The sequence below is a fragment of the Balearica regulorum genome, chromosome 2 (assembly GCF_011004875.1).
Source record: "Balearica regulorum gibbericeps isolate bBalReg1 chromosome 2, bBalReg1.pri, whole genome shotgun sequence".
Classification (NCBI taxonomy): domain Eukaryota; kingdom Metazoa; phylum Chordata; class Aves; order Gruiformes; family Gruidae; genus Balearica; species Balearica regulorum.
Window position 1 is genome coordinate 73,170,597 of NC_046185.1, and position 21,406 is coordinate 73,192,002.

General features: G+C 38.1%; 1 protein-coding gene across 3 annotated transcripts in view; it reads left to right on the top strand.

Moving 5' to 3' along the window:
* Nucleotides 1-21,406, top strand: part of GALNT1 (polypeptide N-acetylgalactosaminyltransferase 1) — a 90,789-nt gene that overhangs the window by 40,613 nt on the left and 28,770 nt on the right. For all 3 annotated transcript variants that reach the window (XM_075744696.1, XM_075744697.1, XM_075744698.1), the window contains 2 exons: nt 2,799-3,021; nt 9,499-9,673. In XM_075744696.1, the coding sequence (XP_075600811.1) occupies nt 2,883-3,021; nt 9,499-9,673 (314 nt within the window). In that variant the 5' untranslated portion in view covers nt 2,799-2,882. The remainder of the gene's footprint in view (nt 1-2,798; nt 3,022-9,498; nt 9,674-21,406) is intronic.

The window sequence follows — 21,406 nt, forward strand, 5'->3', positions numbered from 1 at the left end:
TTGCCTGCATGCTCCACCCCCAGTTGGTTGTCACTAGCAGCCTTGCTGAATGTGGATTCGGTCCCATCCCCCAGGTTCTTAGTAAAGACACTAACCAGTATCAGCTCTAGTTTTGACCTCTGAGAGACACCACTGGTGACTGTCTGTTAGCTGAACTTTGTACTGCTGGTCAAAACCCATAGACCCAGCTGGTGCAGCTAGCAGACTGCCCACCTGTTCAGGTCATGTCTCACTCAGTTCTGACAAAGTACTCTGTCACAGTCCCTGTTAAAGTCAAGGTAAACAGCATTCACTGCTCTTCCCTTGCTCACCAGACCAGTCCTTTCCTTAAAGCAAGCTGCCAGGTTGGTTAAGTAAGATGTGCCCTCGGTAAGTCTGTACTGTCTGTTCCCAGTCGCTTTCTATTTATTTATTTATTTTTATTGTGTGTGTGGATGTAGATTCCAGGAAGATTTGTTTCATAATCTTCTGCTTAAATGAGACTGACTAGCAGTTGGTTTTCCACATCCTACTTTTTCTTCTTGATGATAGCTTTTTTCCTAGTCCTGAGGCAACTCTCTAGTTCACCATGACCTTTCAGACATGAGAGGGAATGACCCTGCAATAAGATCAGTCTGCTCCTTCAGCATCTTCAGATGCCTCACCTGTCTGGTGCCATGGAATTGCACATGTCCAAGTGGCTTGAGATCCCTGACTCAGTCTGTACTGCATGTGAAGTTTCACTTCCACATACAGTGACTTGACGGTCACAGTCAGGGGCTACCTGAAGTAGGGGTGAGGACTTGGTGTGTAATAGCTGATGAAGAGACTTGCAGCACTGGCAGTGTACTGTGGCATGCAGTTCCCTTCCATAACTACATATTGTGGGGAATACCTTTCTTTTGTTTTTTAACCTCCTGCTGCTAAATTCACTTGATTACTCCTACTATTTGTATTGGCAGAAACAAGCAACAGTTTTTCTTGACCATCTCCATGCAGCTTTTGATTTTATAGACCTGCCAGCTGATGTAGATTACATCTTTTCCAGCCAGGAAGAATGCTGCTCTCTTCACTTACACCTTATAATGAAGCTATTTCTTGTTGTCTTCATCCTTTTGCCCTTCTTGCTTGTCCTTTCTAATCCTTCTATATCCTTTTTGAAATGGCAAGACTGAATGTTCATACACTGCTCAAGATGAGAACGGAGATACTGTGTAATGGCATAGTGATGGTTTGTTTTCTGTTCTTCTCTTAGTAGTCTAGTAACAAATTCTTTTTCTTTCGCTGCTGCTGATCACCCAGCTGATGGTTTTATAGAGCTTTCTAGTGCAAATCCAAGATCCAGAGTTCAGGCCCATCCTTGTGTCTACTTACAAAACAAAAAAACCCAAAAACACAAAACCAAAAGCCCACAAAAAAAAACCAACACCAAAAACCCAACCAAAAACCCAACCAAAAAACCCAAACAACCAACCCCTAGGATTTTTTTCCTTTACTTAATATTGTGGTAATTTCACCTGCTATTTTATCATCAAGTTGTTAATTACAGATACTTTTGTAGTTCTTCATTTTATATAGTCATCCCTGTATAACAAAATTATATAGCTGCAAACTGAGATTACCCCAAACAGAACTCTTTCCTGGCGTTTGATGTGCACCTACGCAGGAAGCGGAGGGATATACACCCTTCTAGTCATGCACAAGTGGAAGGCTGCAGGCTCCTACGTTGCTATGCCATCCAAAGCTATGCCACTTAAATGTATAGGGATGCATGGAGACATGAATGTCTCTGCTACCAGTAAGAAGAAATAAGCTGTATTTAGAAGAAGGATGTTGTAGTAATTCCCCACAATAAGAGGGGGAAAGGCAGGAATCAAATTATGATGGTGAAATACTGAAGGAAGGGTAGTCTTAATGATACAGGGTTTTCTGTGAGGTTTTTGCGTAATCATGGCTTACGATTAAAGTTCTCCTGTCCAATAAATTCTTCAGTTTAGGCTGAAAGCATGTAAAAGAAACTGTGTGTATATCAATTTTAAAATTCTAGTGTGTTTTTGAAAAGTCTTATTTTCCATTTATTTTATAAATGTCTGCAATTCTGGTTTTAACTAGTAAGCTATTCCCACTGGGAAATACTTTGGGAGTACTTTGTGTTGAAACATGTCAGTAGTGGTGGGGAACCTGTTGGTAATAAAAAAAAAATAATATTTTAGTGTAAGTGAACAAGCCCAAAGATGTTCTTGATTCTGCCCTACCCAAATGTCAGTCATGGATATAAGCAGTCCTTGTAACAAAATTTGCTTGTAATTTGAGTAGGACAGAAGTGAATTTCAAAGCTTGGCATTCTAAAATTTTAATGTATACATGTTGAAAAATGTATAAAAGCTTGCTCTATAATCAAGCATTAAACTATTAAAGCCACTTGAAGCATCAAAATTATTAATTGATACCTTTAGCTTTAAATGCCTAGTAAGTGATCACAGTGGCTTGTGCTAGTTTCTTCACTTTGCCTTTTGTTTAACTTTACCAAAAGGTATGTTTATTTTTGGTTTGCTGAAAGCAAAGCATTTGTCTTTGTGATGAAGGTGTAATGTGCCATTGGACTCTGTAAAATACAGGCATTTGTGGATTTGCATTCCTAGTGATGGGCCTGTTAATAGATGCTGTTCCCTTAATCTGGTTGGAGTACATAGAGCATCCATTTTGATACATATAGCATTTTGTAATTAAATTTTTACCTTTAAATTGTAGTTAAAATTTCTACTTTTAGCTGCTGTCCTTAGGTAACTTTTTGTGACTTTTTCTTTTTTTCCCCCCAGATATAGAACGTGGTGTCTCAAACTGGATTGAAGCAACCTGTTGATATTTTTATTTATACTTTTTTATTCTTGACTTGAAGTGCCATGAAAAAATTTGCATATTGCAAGGTGGTCCTTGCCACCTCTTTGGTTTGGGTCCTTCTGGATATGTTTCTATTGCTGTACTTCAGTGAATGCAACAAATGTGATGAGAAAAAAGAACGAGGCCTTCCTGCTGGAGATGGTAAGTTTTCTGCCTAAGTAATCTTTAAATTATACTCATTTAAAATTGCACTCCTTTTAAACATTTAATCCTGCCCCCCCGCCCCCCCTCAAGATAGTATTGCATCAACATTAAGGTGTTGCAGAATGTTCAGTGTTTCTTTGAATGACTAGGGCATAAGCACATTGCCTGGGATATATGTTGCAGACTTAAATGCTTGCTTAAGATATAGAATTTTAAGCACTAATGTATATGGAAAAATAATAAAACTATGCAACAGGCAATTCAGGAATGTAAGCTATGTTAATATAGTCTAAAGCATGTTCTAAATTTCCACTGGTGAGGAAGCAAAGGTACTGTTAACTTCACTGGACTTGGTGGTAAAACAAACCAAACCAACAACCCACCTTACTTCTCCACCTGCCCCTGCAAAAAAACACAGACAAACAAACAAACCCAAACTAAGCAAAAATTTGGCCAGTGACTATAACAGTAAGGGACGGTGAATGTTGTAATGAAAATATATAGAATAAACCTGGCTGCAAAAGTGACAAATATGAGGGGAGTGTCTCTCTCGTGCTCTCTCTCTCTCTATGTGTATATATATACACACACACACAAGCATACAGATATACATATGGATATGCTTATGTATGTAACTTTTTCTTTGAAGTGAGAGCTTGTTATTCAATACTAAAGCTCTTCAGATAAGCTTTCTGTTTTGTTACTGCCATCTTAGTTTTCGGGTACCAGTTAGATGAGCTGAGTGGTTTTTTGAAAGTCAGTACTATTCATGTTGCCAACTTTTTTTTAGGAAGGTCATCATAGTTGATCACATGTGGAAAAAGGGTTGGTGCAGGGAGAATTCACCCCTGCAACATCTCGGCACAGGCATTTAGAACTGCAGACAGCTGCTGCTTCCACTTCATTTGTGAAACATCTAATTTTGTAGTATGGTGTGTCTCCCACCTGAAAAGCTGTGTCTGTATGTTTCACTGCTGCTACAGGAAACTTATGGAGTGATGATCAATGTTAAGTCCTATCAGCCAAATGTATTCAAGATTGATTAATGCTTTCTGTCACAAAAAACTTTTTCACCTGTTGACATCTGGTACGGACAACTTTGACATCCCTGGGAAATTTTCTGAAATGTTTTAAGAATAGTGTTGCTGTTTTACAGCACTGCCCACTATAACACTGGGCAGATGTTTAGGAAATGTTAGTTTTGTTTTGTTGTCATTTCCCCCTCCCCCTGATGAAAACAGGCTGATAAATCTCCACAGAGAACAATGTTTAGGAATGTAGAATTTCTGCACATTGTACATCTGAATGGTTGTTGGTTGTTTCCACAACTGCATGTAAACATTTTAGAGAGGTTCTAGTTCACCTGAGTTTTGCGGAAGGGACTTAAATTTTCAGTTGCTTGCATTTCATTTTTTGGGTTTCTTTTTCAATAAGCAGAAAAGAAAGTGATGAGAAAATGAATTAGGATTATGTAGAAAGTATGACTTTTATAGGAACTCAGTCTTTTTTCTTTTTTTTTTTTCTTTTTAGAAGTTGGGAGATTTTCTTGAGGATAAGATGACTAATATTACATTAAGGAATGGATCCACTTTTTGGATTCCCACAAAGCTTTTACATGATGCGACACAGATAACTTATGCCAGGCTTCTTTAGAGCTGTCTTGCAAACAGTTGTTTGGTTTTGGTTTTGGTTTTGGTTTGTTGGGGTTTTTTTTGCTGTTGGCAAACAGCAATTGAAGTCAATATATAGCAAACTTGATATATTGATAATGTTGAAAGTTCAGATGACTTTCTGTGTAAAGTCATTGGGGGATCCTTCAGGTGAGGGGAAAATCTGCAGTTTTTAAAGATTGGTATTATGATTCTTCCTGTGCTACATTAGCTTTACTTAGTTGAGTACAGTCTTCAGTCTGGCCTTTCCCTAACCTGCGTGTGTTAAAATCCCTGATATCTTTTTAATATCTTATTGGCTTGTAAACAAACAAACCAACATCAAACCGATCAAGAAGACAAAACTTTGTGTATAGTTTTGTACATTTTTCTTGTTCTTTTAAACAGCTGACTTGTCGTAAGGTATGTGAAGAAATATGTCTGCTAGAAATCGTGGTCGTAGTTGACAGAGTGACACTTCCTTTTAACCTAGTTGTATGCCTGATCTTAGATGTTCTTACTTGTTCCTGTAGTTTGCTGATGTGGAGTCTGTAGTGGATTTATTCCCAATCATAATACCTAGAATATCCTCAGATAACATTGAGGCTATTTTTTCTGTGAAGCTTTTATCACAATCTGCTTTTCCACTTCACTTCCCCCCCCCATTCATTTCCATAATTTAGTTTTCTTGATTCAGTGTAGATTATGTCAGTGTTCTGAATTTAATAGTCTCTTTGTCCATGTCACTCTGGTATATAGCTTCTCTTTGCAATTTGTAGAAGAATTCCATGGCATTTAATGAACCTACTCGACATATGAGTAAATTTTTCTGAAGAGTTTGTAAATTTATTTTAGGCAGTGCTTGCCTAGTTGGAAAAACTAGTCTTCAGATATTTCAGCAGGAGCAAAGGATTTTGAGGATAATTTTGGACAGTTCAGGCTTTTATGAAGTTGGAAGGGTGTTTGTCCTGGCTGATACTGCTTCTCTTTCTTCTCCCCACCATGACCACTCCAGAGAGGGGGGGGGAATAGGTCAGGGGGAAGCTCTCTCCAGTGCTCAGCTCTGAGGTTGTCTCATCTATGCTGAGCTACCCAGCTGACCTGGATGGTGTACACCCCTCGCCCAAACTGTCACAGCTGTTCTTTCTATTGGCACATCTTCTGGGTGGTGGTTCCCTTTTTGTAATCGCTGATTATTCATCAGTCAAATTCATGAAGAGTAATAGCTGATAATGGAAGGCTGTTGCTCTAAGTTTAAAAGTTGTTAAGAGTTGGAAGGAAAATCACTGAACTTTAGTAAGCATCATCCATGTTATGTCGTAGTTTTTTCCAAGCCTGAAATTCATAGGATATCTACTTGAGCACTATCATTTCCAGATGGAGATTTGGCATTACAATTTAGATTTCACAGCCTGGAATAGAACTTACTGATAAGCGTAAACAAGTTCTAGACTTAAAGAAAGAGTTCAAACCATTCTCTTAACAATACAAAAAGGGACCATTCCTGTAAACAAAAAAGGGCCAGGTAGTACTGTGGTTTTACTACTAAAGATTTTTTTTTGTGTAACTGTCTTATTTCTGTAAGAATCCTGTACGTCAGCTCTAAGGTCTTGACTTAAATGAACATCAAATTTCCTTACCCCCAGTTACAGGCTTCTTAAAGGTATGACTGCAAAGGAATTTCCAGCTTTGGCACTTGATGCAGTTTCTAAATTTCCAAACTCATCCTTTTTACCTCCCCCCCCACCCCCCTTTTTTTTGTTTTTCTTCAAGGGGCATTCTACTTGTGTAATGAATAGAAGGCCTGCAAAAAAAAAAATAAAATTCTTTCAGACTTAGGATTGGTATTACAAGAGTCTTGTGATCTCAGGTACTTGCTATTTACACTCTTTTATTGGGGCAATGACAGATTTAAACTAGGACCAGTCATTTTTGTCAAGTGCCAATTGTGCTCTGAATTTTGAGCTGTTTAGTAAAGATAAAAGTCTTAAGTTGTGACTTGGTTCTGAATATTCTCATCTGCATATAAATTCCTAAGTGAGCAGGTTCAAGATATATAAACCACAGATTTACAGGAACTGTTCATCATAAATCAGTCTTGTTCTGTTAAAGCTGAGGTGTGTCTAAGACAAAACTCTGAATTTTTACCTGTCCACACAGCTTTCTTGTAACTGTGGTGGTTCTTTCAAAGGTGACTGGACTTAGTGTTTTGATCAGTTTACCATTGTTGTGGCCCCTAAAGACATGTGAGGGGAGAATCCATCCCTTTTTCTGGCTTTAGATGATCTTAGATTTTGAAGTATCTGTTTTTCATCAGGCATATTGCCTGGTAAAAAGGAATTTGTAGTCCATAGACATGAAGAGTTCCTGATTTTTAATGAAGATCTGGAAGATATCAAGCCCTCTTTGAAACTAATGGTTTACTGATACAAATGAGAAATGTCTGGAAAAACATTACTAGATTTCCCATCAGATCAGGTGATGATTAAGTAATTTATTTTTCCCTGAAACTTGTAGCTGTAAGTTAAATTTCTGTTGGTTGGAAGTATGTCATCAGTATGTGTCTACAGTCCTTCAAAGGAAACATTTTGTTTCATAGTTAACTGACAAAAGAGCACTGTGGTTTGAATTTTTAACAATGTGTATTAGTCATTTTCAGAGAATGTTGTTGGTTTGTGTTTATATGAAAACTACACGCTTTTGTGGGAAAACAGACCACTGTAAATGCAGAAATCTGAGAGAAGATGCTTAGTTTCTCTGTGCTTGCACATCAAGCTTGCCTGTCTTTGCATTTAGTGAGTTCCGTAAAATATCTGTGGGTCTAGTTAGCTGTTGCTGGATTTCTCTGCTGGAGAAAGGAGTACTTTATTTAGGTAAAATGTGTAATAAAGTAGTATATATTTGCTAATGAAATTTAAAAATTCAGCTGGTGAATTTGTGGAATTGTACACCTGGATCCAACTCACTGATGTGCTAAACTAGCATCTAACAGCAGGATCTTCAAATGTGAAAGATGAGTTTTCAGTTAATTTAACTATTCAGTTTAACTGGTTTAATCAAGGTTAAGAAAAAACTAGAAGTATAAATGAGACAGGAAATTATTTTTTTCTTTTAAATAGCAAATATAGTAGGATAAGAGACTCTTAAGAATGAAGAAAACCATGGTGAATATTTTTTTGACATGTAAATATATTCTAATAGCTTTTGTTTAATCATTTTAGGTACCTATATACTCATTGCTATACTCTTAATAAAAAATAGTTATGATAGCTCACGTAATAAAACCAAGCTGAATATATAAAATTAAGCCCAAATAATTGCCTTATTGTATACCATAATTTTATGTTGATTACCCCCCCCCCCCAAAAAAAAGGCACAAATTTTATTTTAAAAGGTTATGGAATTGCAAGTCCGCAGGTTTGATGAAGTTCAACTGTACTTAGGAGGCAAAGATGCAAAGCAAACCGCTTGCTCATTTTAGCCCATGGTTAAAACAAGTCCCTAAATTGGTCTGCTTAGGATCTGCTTGGACTTACTTATTCTATAAATTTTTAGTGGATGAGTGGCTGGCTGGCAACTTCTACTATTATATGGCTCAACTTGCAGTCAAGGGGAGTTTGGTGAAAAGAAAGCATCTCTGTGGTGGGAGGATTTTCCCTGCTAAATGTTACTGCGGTAATGCAACTAGTGCAGTTGCTTCAGGTACTTGAAAATGAAAGTTTCTCAAGGAACACATTGTGCTTGTAACCGATTAACGCTGTCTGCAAACTAGCAAAATGTTTCAGTTCTTAGTAAGTATTTATTGTAAGTCTTAGTGTTTCAGCAAAGATGGAAGGCTTGGGCTTTTTAAAAAATTTGTATTTTTATTCTTTATATGGCTATTTGCTCTTGGCATAAGCTTTAATTACACTGTACTGTCGTAGATGCAAATTAAAGTTCATTTGGAGCTAGCTTATACTGAGGGCTTTGGTGCTTTTATTTTAAAATACTTCCTGTTCCTCTGTTTAGATCTTAAATTACTATTTTTTAAATTAAAATTTGTATTGAATTTGTAAAGTATTAATATATTTCAAATTCAGTATTCGAGCATTTAAAAAACCTTCAGCGCAGGAGAAAAGTAACTGGGTATTTTGTGAAGACAATTAACGTAGGAGTTTTTTTAATCTTTTGATTTTTCGCTTATTTTGTTTAGAAAAAAACCCCAAATAATTCAAGAGTCTGGATTCCTTTCTCTTCCCTTTCTCCTTCATCAGTGCGATCAGATATTTCATATTTAAGATTTCTTTGGTTTAAACATGTCAAGTGTTACTGTTTCTGTTTCAAGTACTAACGTTAAACATCAAAATGTAATTATGGTCACTAAAAATAATGTTAGTAAAACCAAGAGAAATTATTTCTAAACAGTAAATGCCAATGTCATTCTGTCAAAATAAAAATGTGGATAAAAATGTAAAGCTACGATTTTACTTTAATCTTTACTAAAATCCCTGTAAGGGAAAATTCAACTTTTCCTGAAAAGCTTGCGTATGGAAGAACAATTTGGGATAGAAATATCTGTTGTTCCAGAACTTTAACAGTAAAGTCAATTAGGACACGATGATGGATAGATATAAACATTTACTGTTTTTTTCAAATTAATTGTGGTGTCTGAGTAGCACTTAACTACTTTTGTTAAACTCTCAAATATGAAGGTTTGTTTTCACTTCCAAAATATGTTGGTTTTAGAACTCTTATTTTAAACAGGAACACTCCTACAGTGTAAAATAAAGTATAAACAAACAAAAGCAAGCATAAAAGTGGTTACCAACATTTTATTTATTCTTAGTTCCAGAACCCATACAAAAACCACATGAAGGACCTGGAGAGATGGGGAAGCCTGTGGTCATTCCGAAAGAGGAGCAAGAAAAAATGAAAGAAATGTTTAAAATAAATCAATTTAATTTAATGGCAAGTGAAATGATTGCACTCAACAGATCATTACCTGATGTCAGGTTAGAAGGGTAAGTGCTTTATTTTGTATTAAAAATGTACTTTAATTAAATGAAGAATGTGCAAAGAGTCATCCAAAACTAGAGTTCTGTTCTGTAAGATATTACTGTTGAAGTGGAAAACAGAATTATTTCCTTTATATATGGTACTTATTTGTAAAATAAGATTGAACAGCAGAAAACAGTTTTCTTCAGTGTTATTTAACTTTGAATCTGATTACAAGTATGAAGCCTGTTCAGGGAACAGAATTTTGTTTGGTTGAAGGAAAACAAAATTAACTTAAGACTTGGCATTTCAGGAAAAAATTGCTTAATTGAAAAATTAATGCACTGCTTGTAATGAGGCAGACTAAAATTCTGCATTATATGAAATAGAAAAGATTCAATGATGAGAAATAAATACTTTAAAAATTTCTTACCTAATGAAATGTGCAAAGCCTCATCTAGATTGCATTATAATGTTTTCTAATATCCATCTGGTTTGTTTTTATTCTTGCCTCTGAAATATTGATCCTTTCAGAGCTATTTGAGTCTTAAGTAATTAAAAAGAAAATTGTAGCCTTGTTTTAAATAAAACTAAGATTGCTTTACTCTCCTGGGGCTACTCTGGCAGGGTAGCTGATGACTCCCCCAACCCCTCTTGTTTATGAAAGGGACTCTCAAGTTAAGTAAAGCTCATGAAACAAGATTTTCCCAGTTAATTATCTGCATTCTCCAGCAAGAATCAGATGCTATGGAAACTCCATTTCTTTGGAGGCTCTGCTGTTGCTTCTGTATATACAAGGCCTACCTGCTGGATTAATTTGTTTTCATTTCCTACCTCAGAAGCTAATACTAGAAGAATGACATGAAGCTCTGACCACTTTTCATTGTTAATGAGTGATAAAGAGCTGGTTTGTAGGTACCTTCATCTACTGCAATGAATGTGATTCTATGTAGCATGTGAGTTCCTGGTAGTGCTGGTGTTCTTATTGAGCCATATATTTTTCAAAATACTATTTCATAAGTTTGAATTAATGTAACTTTTCAATTAATTTTTAGATATACTGTTAGTCAGATTTTATGGTCACTACTTGCGTGTTTCTCAGTATAGTGGAACAATATAAACCATGAGAACTTGCAGGGCTTTCTTTCAAAACTGACAGATGTTTTGAGGTAGTTAAAACCTTTTCTCTCACATTATTGCTCTGATTGTAGTTGTAACTTTGCTATGGAATCTCTTGGAATTCATGCAGATTCATATGTAGTGTCTGCCACTTCTATCACACTCTCTATAGGATAAGAAATTGCCTCACTGTAAAATGGTGACTTCCACCAGTTAAGAACTTGTAGATAGCATTCTCAACTTGCTTTAGCTGCGAGGAAAATGATGAGTTTCATTGGAGGCTTGTCAAAGCTAGGATGCTAATTTGGGGTGATTTCTCTATGTTGTTTTCTGGAAGAGCTGAATGGAAGGAATTAACAAAACTTTGGGGAAATGATGGTTACAATAGTTGCTTATTTGGAAGGAAACATGAGTAATTTGTCATAATGACCCTGGAGTTATAGAAGAAAGAAATAACATCATCTGTTTATCAGCATTCATCTTGGAAAACTTGCATGTAAATATTCTACCATTTTTATAGTGTAAGTACAAAGATAAGAAAATAAATCTGTAGATCTAAAAAGTTGACTTCATTGTAAGCTTTGTGAAGTCTGGACTTTAAATTAACAAAAATGGAAAGAGAAATTATTATAAACAGTTAAAAATGTATTACCATCACTCAAACTTTTGCAGACAAATGAAACTACAATTTTAAAATCAAGTTGAGCTGTAGGAATTTTTTGTCTTGGACGGTTGGCTATGCTCTGCAGTTACTGTGTTTCGCAGTAAGATATGCATGATAAATTTAGTAATGTTGCATTTGTTTCTCTTTTCCATTTGTATGGACACAAATACTGTCACTATACTATGTGTGTGAAAGTGGAATCTTAGAATAAAATTTTAGTTAAGGTCTCAGGGCAGAGTTGGATTTTCTGTTTTTGTAAATTGTTGCCCCCAATTTTAATATTTACTTGCTGTGTGCATTTTTAGTAGATTGAGAGAAAAATGGCCCCCCAAAACCTCCTCCTTTTGTCATCTTTTCAGTATGTACTTTATAAGGTCATGCTAATTAAGAAGTTGGGGAATGTGTTAACATTTCCCAGGCAAATTTGAGAACAATACTGTGTTTACAGTGCAAGGGTATCTTAATCTGCATGTGTGGATTAATGTTACTTTTCAAAAACACTATAGCCATTTTCTGAATTGTGAAAACTGTAAATAGGCTCCGGTGTTGTATTTTTGTCTTATGAAAGTATTTATCTGATTAGTCAAAATAATCACATGGTCAGGTATACCTTCTGCAGCATTAGTGAGTTGCTTCTGTTACGACTTGTTCTATCTATATCCCTGCTAATATGGAAATAGTTTGGGGAGAAGGAGAATGGGTAATTTCTAATCATTTCTTACCACTTTTATGTGCTTACAGTGCAGCTGCCAGTAGCACTTTCAATCAAGGTTTTGAAAAAGCAGGATATGTTCAAAGGCACGCTTAGCTGTTCAACCATGTAATTATTTTCTTTACAGGTTTTGTGAGTTGCTTCCTTTATGTGGTGTGGGGGGAAGATGTGACTATTTCAAGTCCTATAATTCTCTGGCATACCAGTTCTTCTGAAATACAGATGTCTGTAAAATTTTTCCCTGATAGTTAATCATGGAAAAGCTGGTGGATTTAGGTGTACCAGGACCAATTTGCCACATGTATTTAATGGGGATGGCATAACCTGTCATCTGGAGAGCAGCTTTTGAAGTAGTCTACATTACCCTTCAGATTAATTTCTAGTTCTGCCAAACCCCCCCCGTCATCTGTGTGAAGGCAACCATATTTGTGTGCCTGCTCCGTCCTCAAGTGCTCATAGGTTAATCTCTGTAGATGACCCACTCCGTGCATCATGTTTATGTTTTGGTCAAGAAATTTTGTTTCCTTACTAGAAGACGAAAAATGTGAGCTGTTTTAATAACTTCTAGGCACTTCTCCAGCTCGGGGTACTCCTCAGTATGAGACATCTACAGAAGTGGAAAACTGTGTTCTGCTGAGCTGTGTCGCAGTCTTACTAACAAGTTTATTATTTGGCACAAAATTATCGAGGCACATAGATGCCTTTAAAATCATTGACATATGCCTGAATTGCTAGTCATTTTGTGTCTTTAAGTGGGAACATTATTCTACTTATTCTCATTATCGCAACTGAGTGATTTGCTTAATAGAAAAAGATAAACCAGAAGTAATTAATTTTTTTTAGCCTGGATACTTCCCCAAATCTGGACTGAGGCATGTTAGTGTAACTAACTAATATAACTGACAGGACCACAACCTCTGGAGGGATGTTGTTGCGGGGGAACAAGCAGCAGGGGTTGGCAGATTGGTTTTGAGTTGTTAATAGAATAATTCTTGTAAGCATGTCTTATTCTGGTCTGTGAATCAGTCATCAAAGTGGGAGTTGATTCACAGTTGCCGGGAAAATATGCAGCTGTGGGCTTGACATGACAGCAAAGAGTAAAAGATGGGTGATTAGAGTCATGCCTTGATTTTACTGAAGATGAGGGAGGCAATGAATAAAATAGATGTCAATGACTGAAATAGGTGTTCAGCTGCGCCTGCGTGTCTTAGGTATTCAGGCTGGACAGTGGTATGGTTAAATGCATGAAATTTGTATGTGTTGTATGACTTGGTTTTGCTCTCGGTACTGTTTGAAGTGACTTGGAAGCTGCTTTGCAAAATGAAGAATGAATACTATGTTCTAAGGCTGAGCTTGCCAGGCTGTATTCATTATTTAATAATTCGTGGAATATATAAAACATTTAAGGAGACATTTGGGTCCCTGGTCTGAGAGTTTAAACCAAATTGTGGCTTTTTTTACACTCGAAAAGAGCATCTTAAAACACTCTTCCAGGCACAAGTGGTCAAGGCTGGAAACAATGCAGGCATAGCTGGGACAGAATTACATTGTTCATATAAGCTCTGGTCCCCACTGGAGCTTATGATGCAGCACTAGGAGGGTGTCATATTTTGCAGGTTGAGATTTCTTGGAAAGGTGGTGTACTTCCCCAAGCAGAGCTGCAACAAGGAGGGGTGTGGATAGCTTTGAGAAACCTTAGCAACCTTTTCTCCAAGGCTGCAGGTTCTGTAGAACTTGGCATAAAAGATCTTCCTTGTAATTTTGTTCCTTAGTTGGTAGGATTTTGCCAGAATTAAGGATATCAAACGTCTTATTATACCGCAGTTAGTTCTGTATAACATTTGGGATCTTTTAACTGTCCTTTTCTCAAATTGTCTGTATTAAGGAAGTAGGTATGTTGGATTTTGAGTGGTATAGATAGTCTTAGGGTATAAGCAGAGTTTTTAGCCAGATGGCCCTACGTATTTGAGTGCACTGGGTTTAAATTCATGTGAACTATGGCTTCAGCCACTTAATAGAAAAATAAGATGCAGATCTCTAAGACCTTAATGTTTAACTAATACAGTAATGTAGTCAGTTTAAGTTGTTATTGAAGATTATTTTGCTGAATCAAACTACCCTGCTCAGTTTCTGCTGCCAAGCTTACTTTCACAATTGCGAGGAAGTAGACAATTTCTTTTTTTCTGGGGTTAAAAGCCATTCTTCTAAGTCTAACTTACATGAATATTGTGGAGATTATAGCAATTATGCTGGGCTCCTTTCTGAGTAAGTTCTTCATATGACTAATTGTGTCATCTTTTTGCTTAGAAAGAACTGTATTTAGATTTAGATTTTAGATTTAGGCACCATTAATTATGTGATACAATATAATGCCTTTCAGTTACAGGACTGCAATCTGGTTTTCATATGTGTGCTTTAAAAATGTATTGTTTAAGCCTGAAATACACATGTGAGAACACACTGGAATTTGGTTTTTTGACTTCTCAAAATAAATTGAGTTGCTGTATACTTTAAGATACTACAGTTGAATATGACACATTCATAAAATTTACACAATCCCTGTGTGAGGAAAATAGTTTGAGTAAACCTATTCATAGTAAAACTAGTAAAGGCACACATGCAAGAGAATGCTCTTGAAATTCAAATGTGTGACATTTTATGGATTTTTTTTTTAAAATGGCAACACTTGAGATATTTACTTCTATGTGAGGCTTGTGTAGGTGTGCTCTCTTTTAATTATTTTAATTCAGAAGAAGAGATAAGGGGGTAGTTTTATACTACGTATAATCTGGTGTAAATGTGGACTGCAGCCAAAAGAAGTCGTCTTACTGCTTCCCAACAAAGAGGAAGTCAAGCAAAAATACGAAGAGACCCCCATGGATGAACAAGGAGCTCCTGGGCAAAGTCAGACAAAAAAAAAAAAAGGAAGCCTACAGAGGGTGGAAGCAAGGGCAGGTAGCCTAGAAGGAATACAGAGAAACTGTCCGAGCAGCCAGGGATCAGGTTAGGAAAGCCAAAGCCCTGATAGAAATTAGTCTGGCCAGGGATGTCAAGGACAACAAGAAAAGCTTCTATAGATATGTTAGTGATAAAAGGAGGACGAGGGAAAATGTGGGTCCCCTCTGGAATGAAGTGGGTGACCTGGTTACCCAAGATATGGAGAAGGCTGAGGTACTCGACGACTTCTTTGCCTCAGTCTTCACTGGCAAGTGCTTGAGCCACACTGCCCAGGTCACAGAAGGCAGGGACTGGGAGAATGCAGAACCGCCCACTGTAGGAGAAGATCAGGTTCAAGACCATCTGAGGAACCTGAAGGTGCACAAGTCCATGGGACCTGATGAGATGCATCCACAGGTCTTGAGGGAACTGGCAGATGAAGTGGCCAGGCCACTCTCCATCATACTTCAGAAGTCCTGGCAGTCTGGCGAAGTTCCTACCAACTGGAAGAGGGAGAACATAACTCCCATTTTTAAGAAGGGTGAAAAGGAAGACCCAGGGAACTACAGGCTGGTCAGTCTCACCACTGTGCCTGGCAAGATCATGGAGCAGACCTTCCTGGAGACTGTGGTCAGGCACATGGAAAATAAGGAGGTGATTGGTGACAGCCAACATGGCTTCACCAAGGGAAAATAGTGCCTGACAAACTTGGTGGCCTTCTATGACGGGGTTACAGTGTTGGTGGATAAGAGAAGGGCAACTGACATTGTCTACCTGGGCTTGTGCAAGGCATTTGACACTGTCCCGCAGGACATCCTTGTCTCTAAATTGGAGAGACATGGATTCGATGGATGGACCACTCGGTGGATAAGGAATTGACTGGATGGTCGCACTCAAAGAGTTGTGGTCAACAGCTCAATGTCCAAGTGGAGAACGGTGACGAGTGGCATTCCTCAGGGTTTGGTACTGGGACTGTCACTGTTCAACATCTTTGTCCATGACATGGACAGCGGGATCGAGTGCACCCTCAGCAAGTTTGCCGATGACATCAAGCTATGTGGTGTGGTCGACACGCTGGAGGGAAGGGATGCCATCCAGAGGGACCTTGACAGGCTGGAGAGGTGGGCCCGTGCGAACCACATGAAGTTCAACAAGGCCAAGTGCAAGGTCCTGCACGTGGGTCAGGGCAATTCCCAAGCATGACTACAGGCTGGGCGGAGAATGGATTGAAAGCAGCCCTGAGGAGAAGGACTTGGGGGTGTTGATTGATGAGAAGCTCAACATGAGCCGGCAGCGTGCGCTTGCAGCCCAGAAAGCCAACCGTGTCCTGGGCTGCATCAAAAGAGGTGTGACCAGCAGGTTGAGGGAGGTGATCCTGCCCCTCTACTCTGCTTTCATGAGACCCCACCTGCAGTACTGTGTCCAGCTCTGGGGGCCCCAGTACAGGAGAGACATGGAGCTGTTGGAGCGAGTCCAGAGGAGTCACCAGGAAGGTGATCAGAGGGCTGGAGTACCTCTCCTATGAGGACAAGCTGAGAGAGTTGGGGTTGTTCAGCCTGGAGAAAAGGTGGCTCCAGGGAGATCTAATTGCAGCTTACCAGTACCTGAAGGGGCCTACAGGAAAGATGGAGAGGGACTGTTTATGAGGGAGTGTAGTGACAGGACAAGGGGTAATGGGTTTAAGCTGAAGGAGGGTCGATTTAGATTAGATGTTAGAAATTCTTCCCTGTGAGGGTGGTGAGGCACTGGAACAGGTTTCCCAGAGAGGTTGTGGAGGCCCCCTCCCTGGAAGTGTTTAAGACCAGGTTGGATGGGGCTTTGGGCAACGTGGTCTAGTGGAGGGTGTCCCTGCCCATGGCAGGGGGGTTGGAACTAGATGATCTTTGAGGTCCCTTCAAACCCAAACCATTCTATGATTCTGTTTATATTGATCTGATGATTGTGTGGCCTTGGTGTTCACTGACTAGATGGAGGATTGCACACCAAAAAGGGGAAAAAAGTATATTTTATTGTATCAGCAAACTGAAGGAACAGACCCCGCGGCTGAATGATTACCAGATCTACTGCAAAGAAAGGATTGGGACAAAGCTGTAGTGGTGGAAAGTGGGATTATTGCTTTCGGCAGCAGTGTGTAGTTGCACCAGGCTAGGTGGAACACGAGGGGAAAAAAATTCACATAAGGTCGTGGGGATTTAAATAGTTTCATAAGTTGTGATGTGCTTTGTGAACTTTTGGGATTCGTTTAGCTTAGGTCATAGTGATGTAAAAGATAATAAAAAAGAGCAAAGGTCATCATAGGTGGCGGAAGACTTCAGAAGTTTATTCAACATTTTGTTACAAGCTAGAAGTCCAGGCTGTTAATTAACCTGGCGTCTGTAAAGGAAATCTGCTGATCTGATGACCAGCAATGTCACACTGGAAGTCTGAAAGCCTGGGAGGTATTAAAGACTATAATTCTTTTAGCAGAAATAATTTTTCATCTGGCTTTTGTGGTGCATATAGTTTGTTACTGGCCCATTGTACAGTCAACATTTAGAAATGTTCTTGTTCATGTTGACTTAATGAGTTAGTTGGAAGAAATTACCTATAAATCTTTTTCCTAGAGAAAGCTTAGAGGGGGGAAAAAAGTCACTTTTAAAATCAGCTTGCTTCTTGTAAATTTTTATATATATATATGTATATATACACACGTATACATGCATGCTTATATACATGCGTGTGTCTGTATATACACACAAACACTTGGCAATCTCATTCTTACTTATGAGTGTCTTCCATTTTGGATGAGCAGCCATATCCTGAATTTCATTCAAATTGATAGGTGAAGTATGGAAAATAATTTGGCTAGAGAACTTAAGGTTCAATTTCAGTCTTTGAGGACAGAATTGGTTTTGCTTTTGTCAAGAGATGCTTTCCTGTGATCGCTTTCAGGATAAGGAAAATAGTCAATTGCAACTAATTATTTTTGTGAAATTCTGTTTGAATTCTGTAACCACAATGGTTTTAAGGACCATTTTGGATTTTGTTTCCAGGGTCTAAAGAAGATTTCTACTTGACTCATGAGATAATGCGACCTTTCTTATATCCAAATCTTTGAGATCAGAAGAAAGGAAAATTTCATACTCTTGATGTCAGGTAAATTACATAATACTATTGAAGGCAGACATTAAGCAGGCTGGATGGAAATCTTTAAATAAGAATAAGGGATTTGCCTGCAATCAGGTCACCTGTTCAGGAAGATTAATTGGAGTTGTGATATGAATTACAGACATGAAGACCTCTTTCTAAAGTGAATTGTTCTGATTTGATTGGAGGAAGCAGCTTCAGGGGTAGCTTGAAGTTTTGTTGCAACCTTATCTGCAGTGCTTTCTCTTTGTGCGGCCACAAGTTAAAACTGTGGTTGCATGCAAAGTCTGTGTAGTGAAAAGTGGTTTGGCATGTTACAACAATCAGTGATTCCATCTTTCTCGGAAGTATTGCTTTTAGCTCTTTCAGCTGTGTTGTTTCTGTGTGAAAATTACACTGTTATCCAGCTTGATTGTTTTCAATCTGGGGGCTTGGGTATTCTTAAAATTTAAGTCAGCAGCAGATTTATTAATGCTCTTGTTCGTAATGATATCGTGAGGCTGCTGCTCGTATTCAGGAAAGACTAAGTCAGCTTTTACCAGAAACACACCACTTGACTTGAGTGCTGGTGGTTCTTGCTGTAGTGTTTTGAGACCACCTCTGCCACCCCTGCTACAGGGCGTTACCCTCCAATGGAAATGTAGGTCAGTCTCAGCAGCTTCAGGGTGACTGAGTCAAAACTGGTTTCATCCATGATTTAAGCAGAGAGGAGTTTTTGCATTGGCCATAGCTGTGCCTCAGCTTTGTTACATTGACTTTATTGCAGGCTATAACTTTTGCCAAATAGGTAAACAGCGGAGTACTGATGTTTTTTGGCACTGCAGTGATATTCATTAGATATCAGCAATTAAAGCCTGAGATGTCCTGAGAAGAGTTCAGATTTTCTGATTTTTTCCTCTATCAATACGGCATTAACTTCGGTAACCCCATTAGAAAATAAATGTGTATTTTCAAGTCTTAAGGATACTGATGTTTACTTCCCAGAGGTTCCAATATACTTTAATACTGAAGAATATGCTGTTTGTACTGCATCAGTAATATTAAACAGGTTTATTACAGGGGCTGTGCTGTGTAGCATTTCCTCAAAACTTCAAGTCTAACCTGATTTTCAGCAAGACTTCGATTATTCCTTTGTCAAATTTAAATTCTGGGATGCAGTTTATTTATAACTGCAGCTTTTATTTATAGCTGGTTTTTGTAGTATGCAAGATAAAAGATTGTACTGAATTTGTAAGATAACTAAATACATTTACCCCCCACCCCAATCTGTTGCTTTCAAAAATGCATCAGCGCTGCATTATCATACTGCACCAGTCTGAGCTCTAGTGCCATTTCCCAACTGAGTTGCTTAGTGCCCAGGAGACACTTTTGCTTGTGTTCCATCTCTGTCCTTTATCAGAGTGCTCTGGGTTGTGCGCACTGGGCTAGAAAACAGGGATTGCATGCGTGTTTTGCTGCTGCTAATGTCTTTGAGCCACTGGAAATTATTGGTCATGCCTTGTTCCTGTGAAAGGCTGGTGGAATCTGGGAGTAAAATTGCTATCAAGTATAGCCAACATGGCTCAGGTAATGTCTACGTCTGCTGATTTTAGTGTTTAGGTAAGCATGAGTGGCCTCATTTTGAAAATTTCATATTTTGAAAAGAATACTCCCATGTTACTTGTCCTCTCATTGCTCCTCTGTGGTGAATAACCTGTTGGCAGCATCACAAGAGGTAGAGATCTGCTCTGTAGTATTTAGAAATTTAACATCTATTTCTAATGCAAAATATAAATATGACATCATCTTTCTAGAAAATGACATACATTTTTTTTCATGTTTTGCCTCAATGAAGGCATTCCTCGTTGTGTCTCACTGCATAAACATTAGGGTAGCATATAATTGATTTCCTACAAGACCTCTACCTTGTTCGTAGCTTTTTTGAGGTGTAACTTTTTAGCCTATGAAACAAAAGTGTGTAAAAGCTGTCAAAATATTAAATCCCATTTTATTACATTACTTTCAGAAATTATTTAGCATGACTTTGAAGGGTGTGCAAACAGATCACTGCTAACATTGTAAATATTTGTCTTTCAAGGTATGACAGTATTACACATGTAGCACTCAATCTTGGGTTTTAGGAATAATTTCTAAGTAAATTGATCCATGAATACAACTTCATAGTATTGATAAAATGCCAAGTACTATTATGTAATAAGATGGCTGCACAGTTGCATTTTCTTAAGGTAATATTTGAAGTGTTTATGAAAGTCCCAACAGTATCCTGAAAGAGGTGACGTCAGGATAGTGAAGGGACAGTGTCCTGAGTTCCTGGTGCCTCTGCGTCGTGGGTGCCAATGGTTAGAGTGGGTAACCCTTGTGGATCTCAGAGTTGGACACTGAGCAGAGCAGATAGGTATCAGAATAATTTTACCTTCTGAGGAATTCAAATGAAGAATCTTGTAAGATCACCTAGTAGATTTCTTCTGTCCCTGCAGTGGTGAAGTAAGTTTTTCTTATTCCTTTGCTGGCATGAGAGAAGAGAGAGGCTTCCAGTTCTGCCAGAGGTGAAGGAGAGTTGAGAGTATATGGTTGTGCTGATGTAGGAAGCGCAAAATGAAGAGTTGTCTTCTTTCCTTGCAAGATTGTGCTGAAGCAGAACTTAAACTCTGAGATTTAATGGCTTAATTTTATTTGGACAGAATTGCCTTACTTGATGTCTCTTCTAGATTGTTTTTGTAATGTCTCCTGTGGACTATTTGTACCCTGGGCTGAAAGAGAAAAGAGGAAAGCAGTTTATTCAGAGGCTCTTCAGGTGCATTTGAAATAGCATCAGGTAGTTTTCAAGTGACTATACATAATCCATTTAATAAAATTGTCCTTGAGATTTTTTTTTTAAACATCTCCCTATCTAAAATGTGCAGAGCTTCTGTATAAGATTCGATTAACATCTTCACAAGAAGTAACAATAATGGAGAAGCATAACACAAGTCATGGTTGCTTCTGGCCTTCCATTTTAAAAACTTTTGTAATGGAACTTTAAAATCAGGCTACAGACAACAGCACATATTTATTTTGCTGTCGCTGTTCTTCTGTAGCAATGTTACACACATATATGCTAGGATATGTCCTCCTTCCTTTGCTTGTAGTTCATTAAACTTAAATTCAGGTTTTGAAGGATTTGGACTTGTTATACTGCCTTGTGCTCATGGGGACACACGG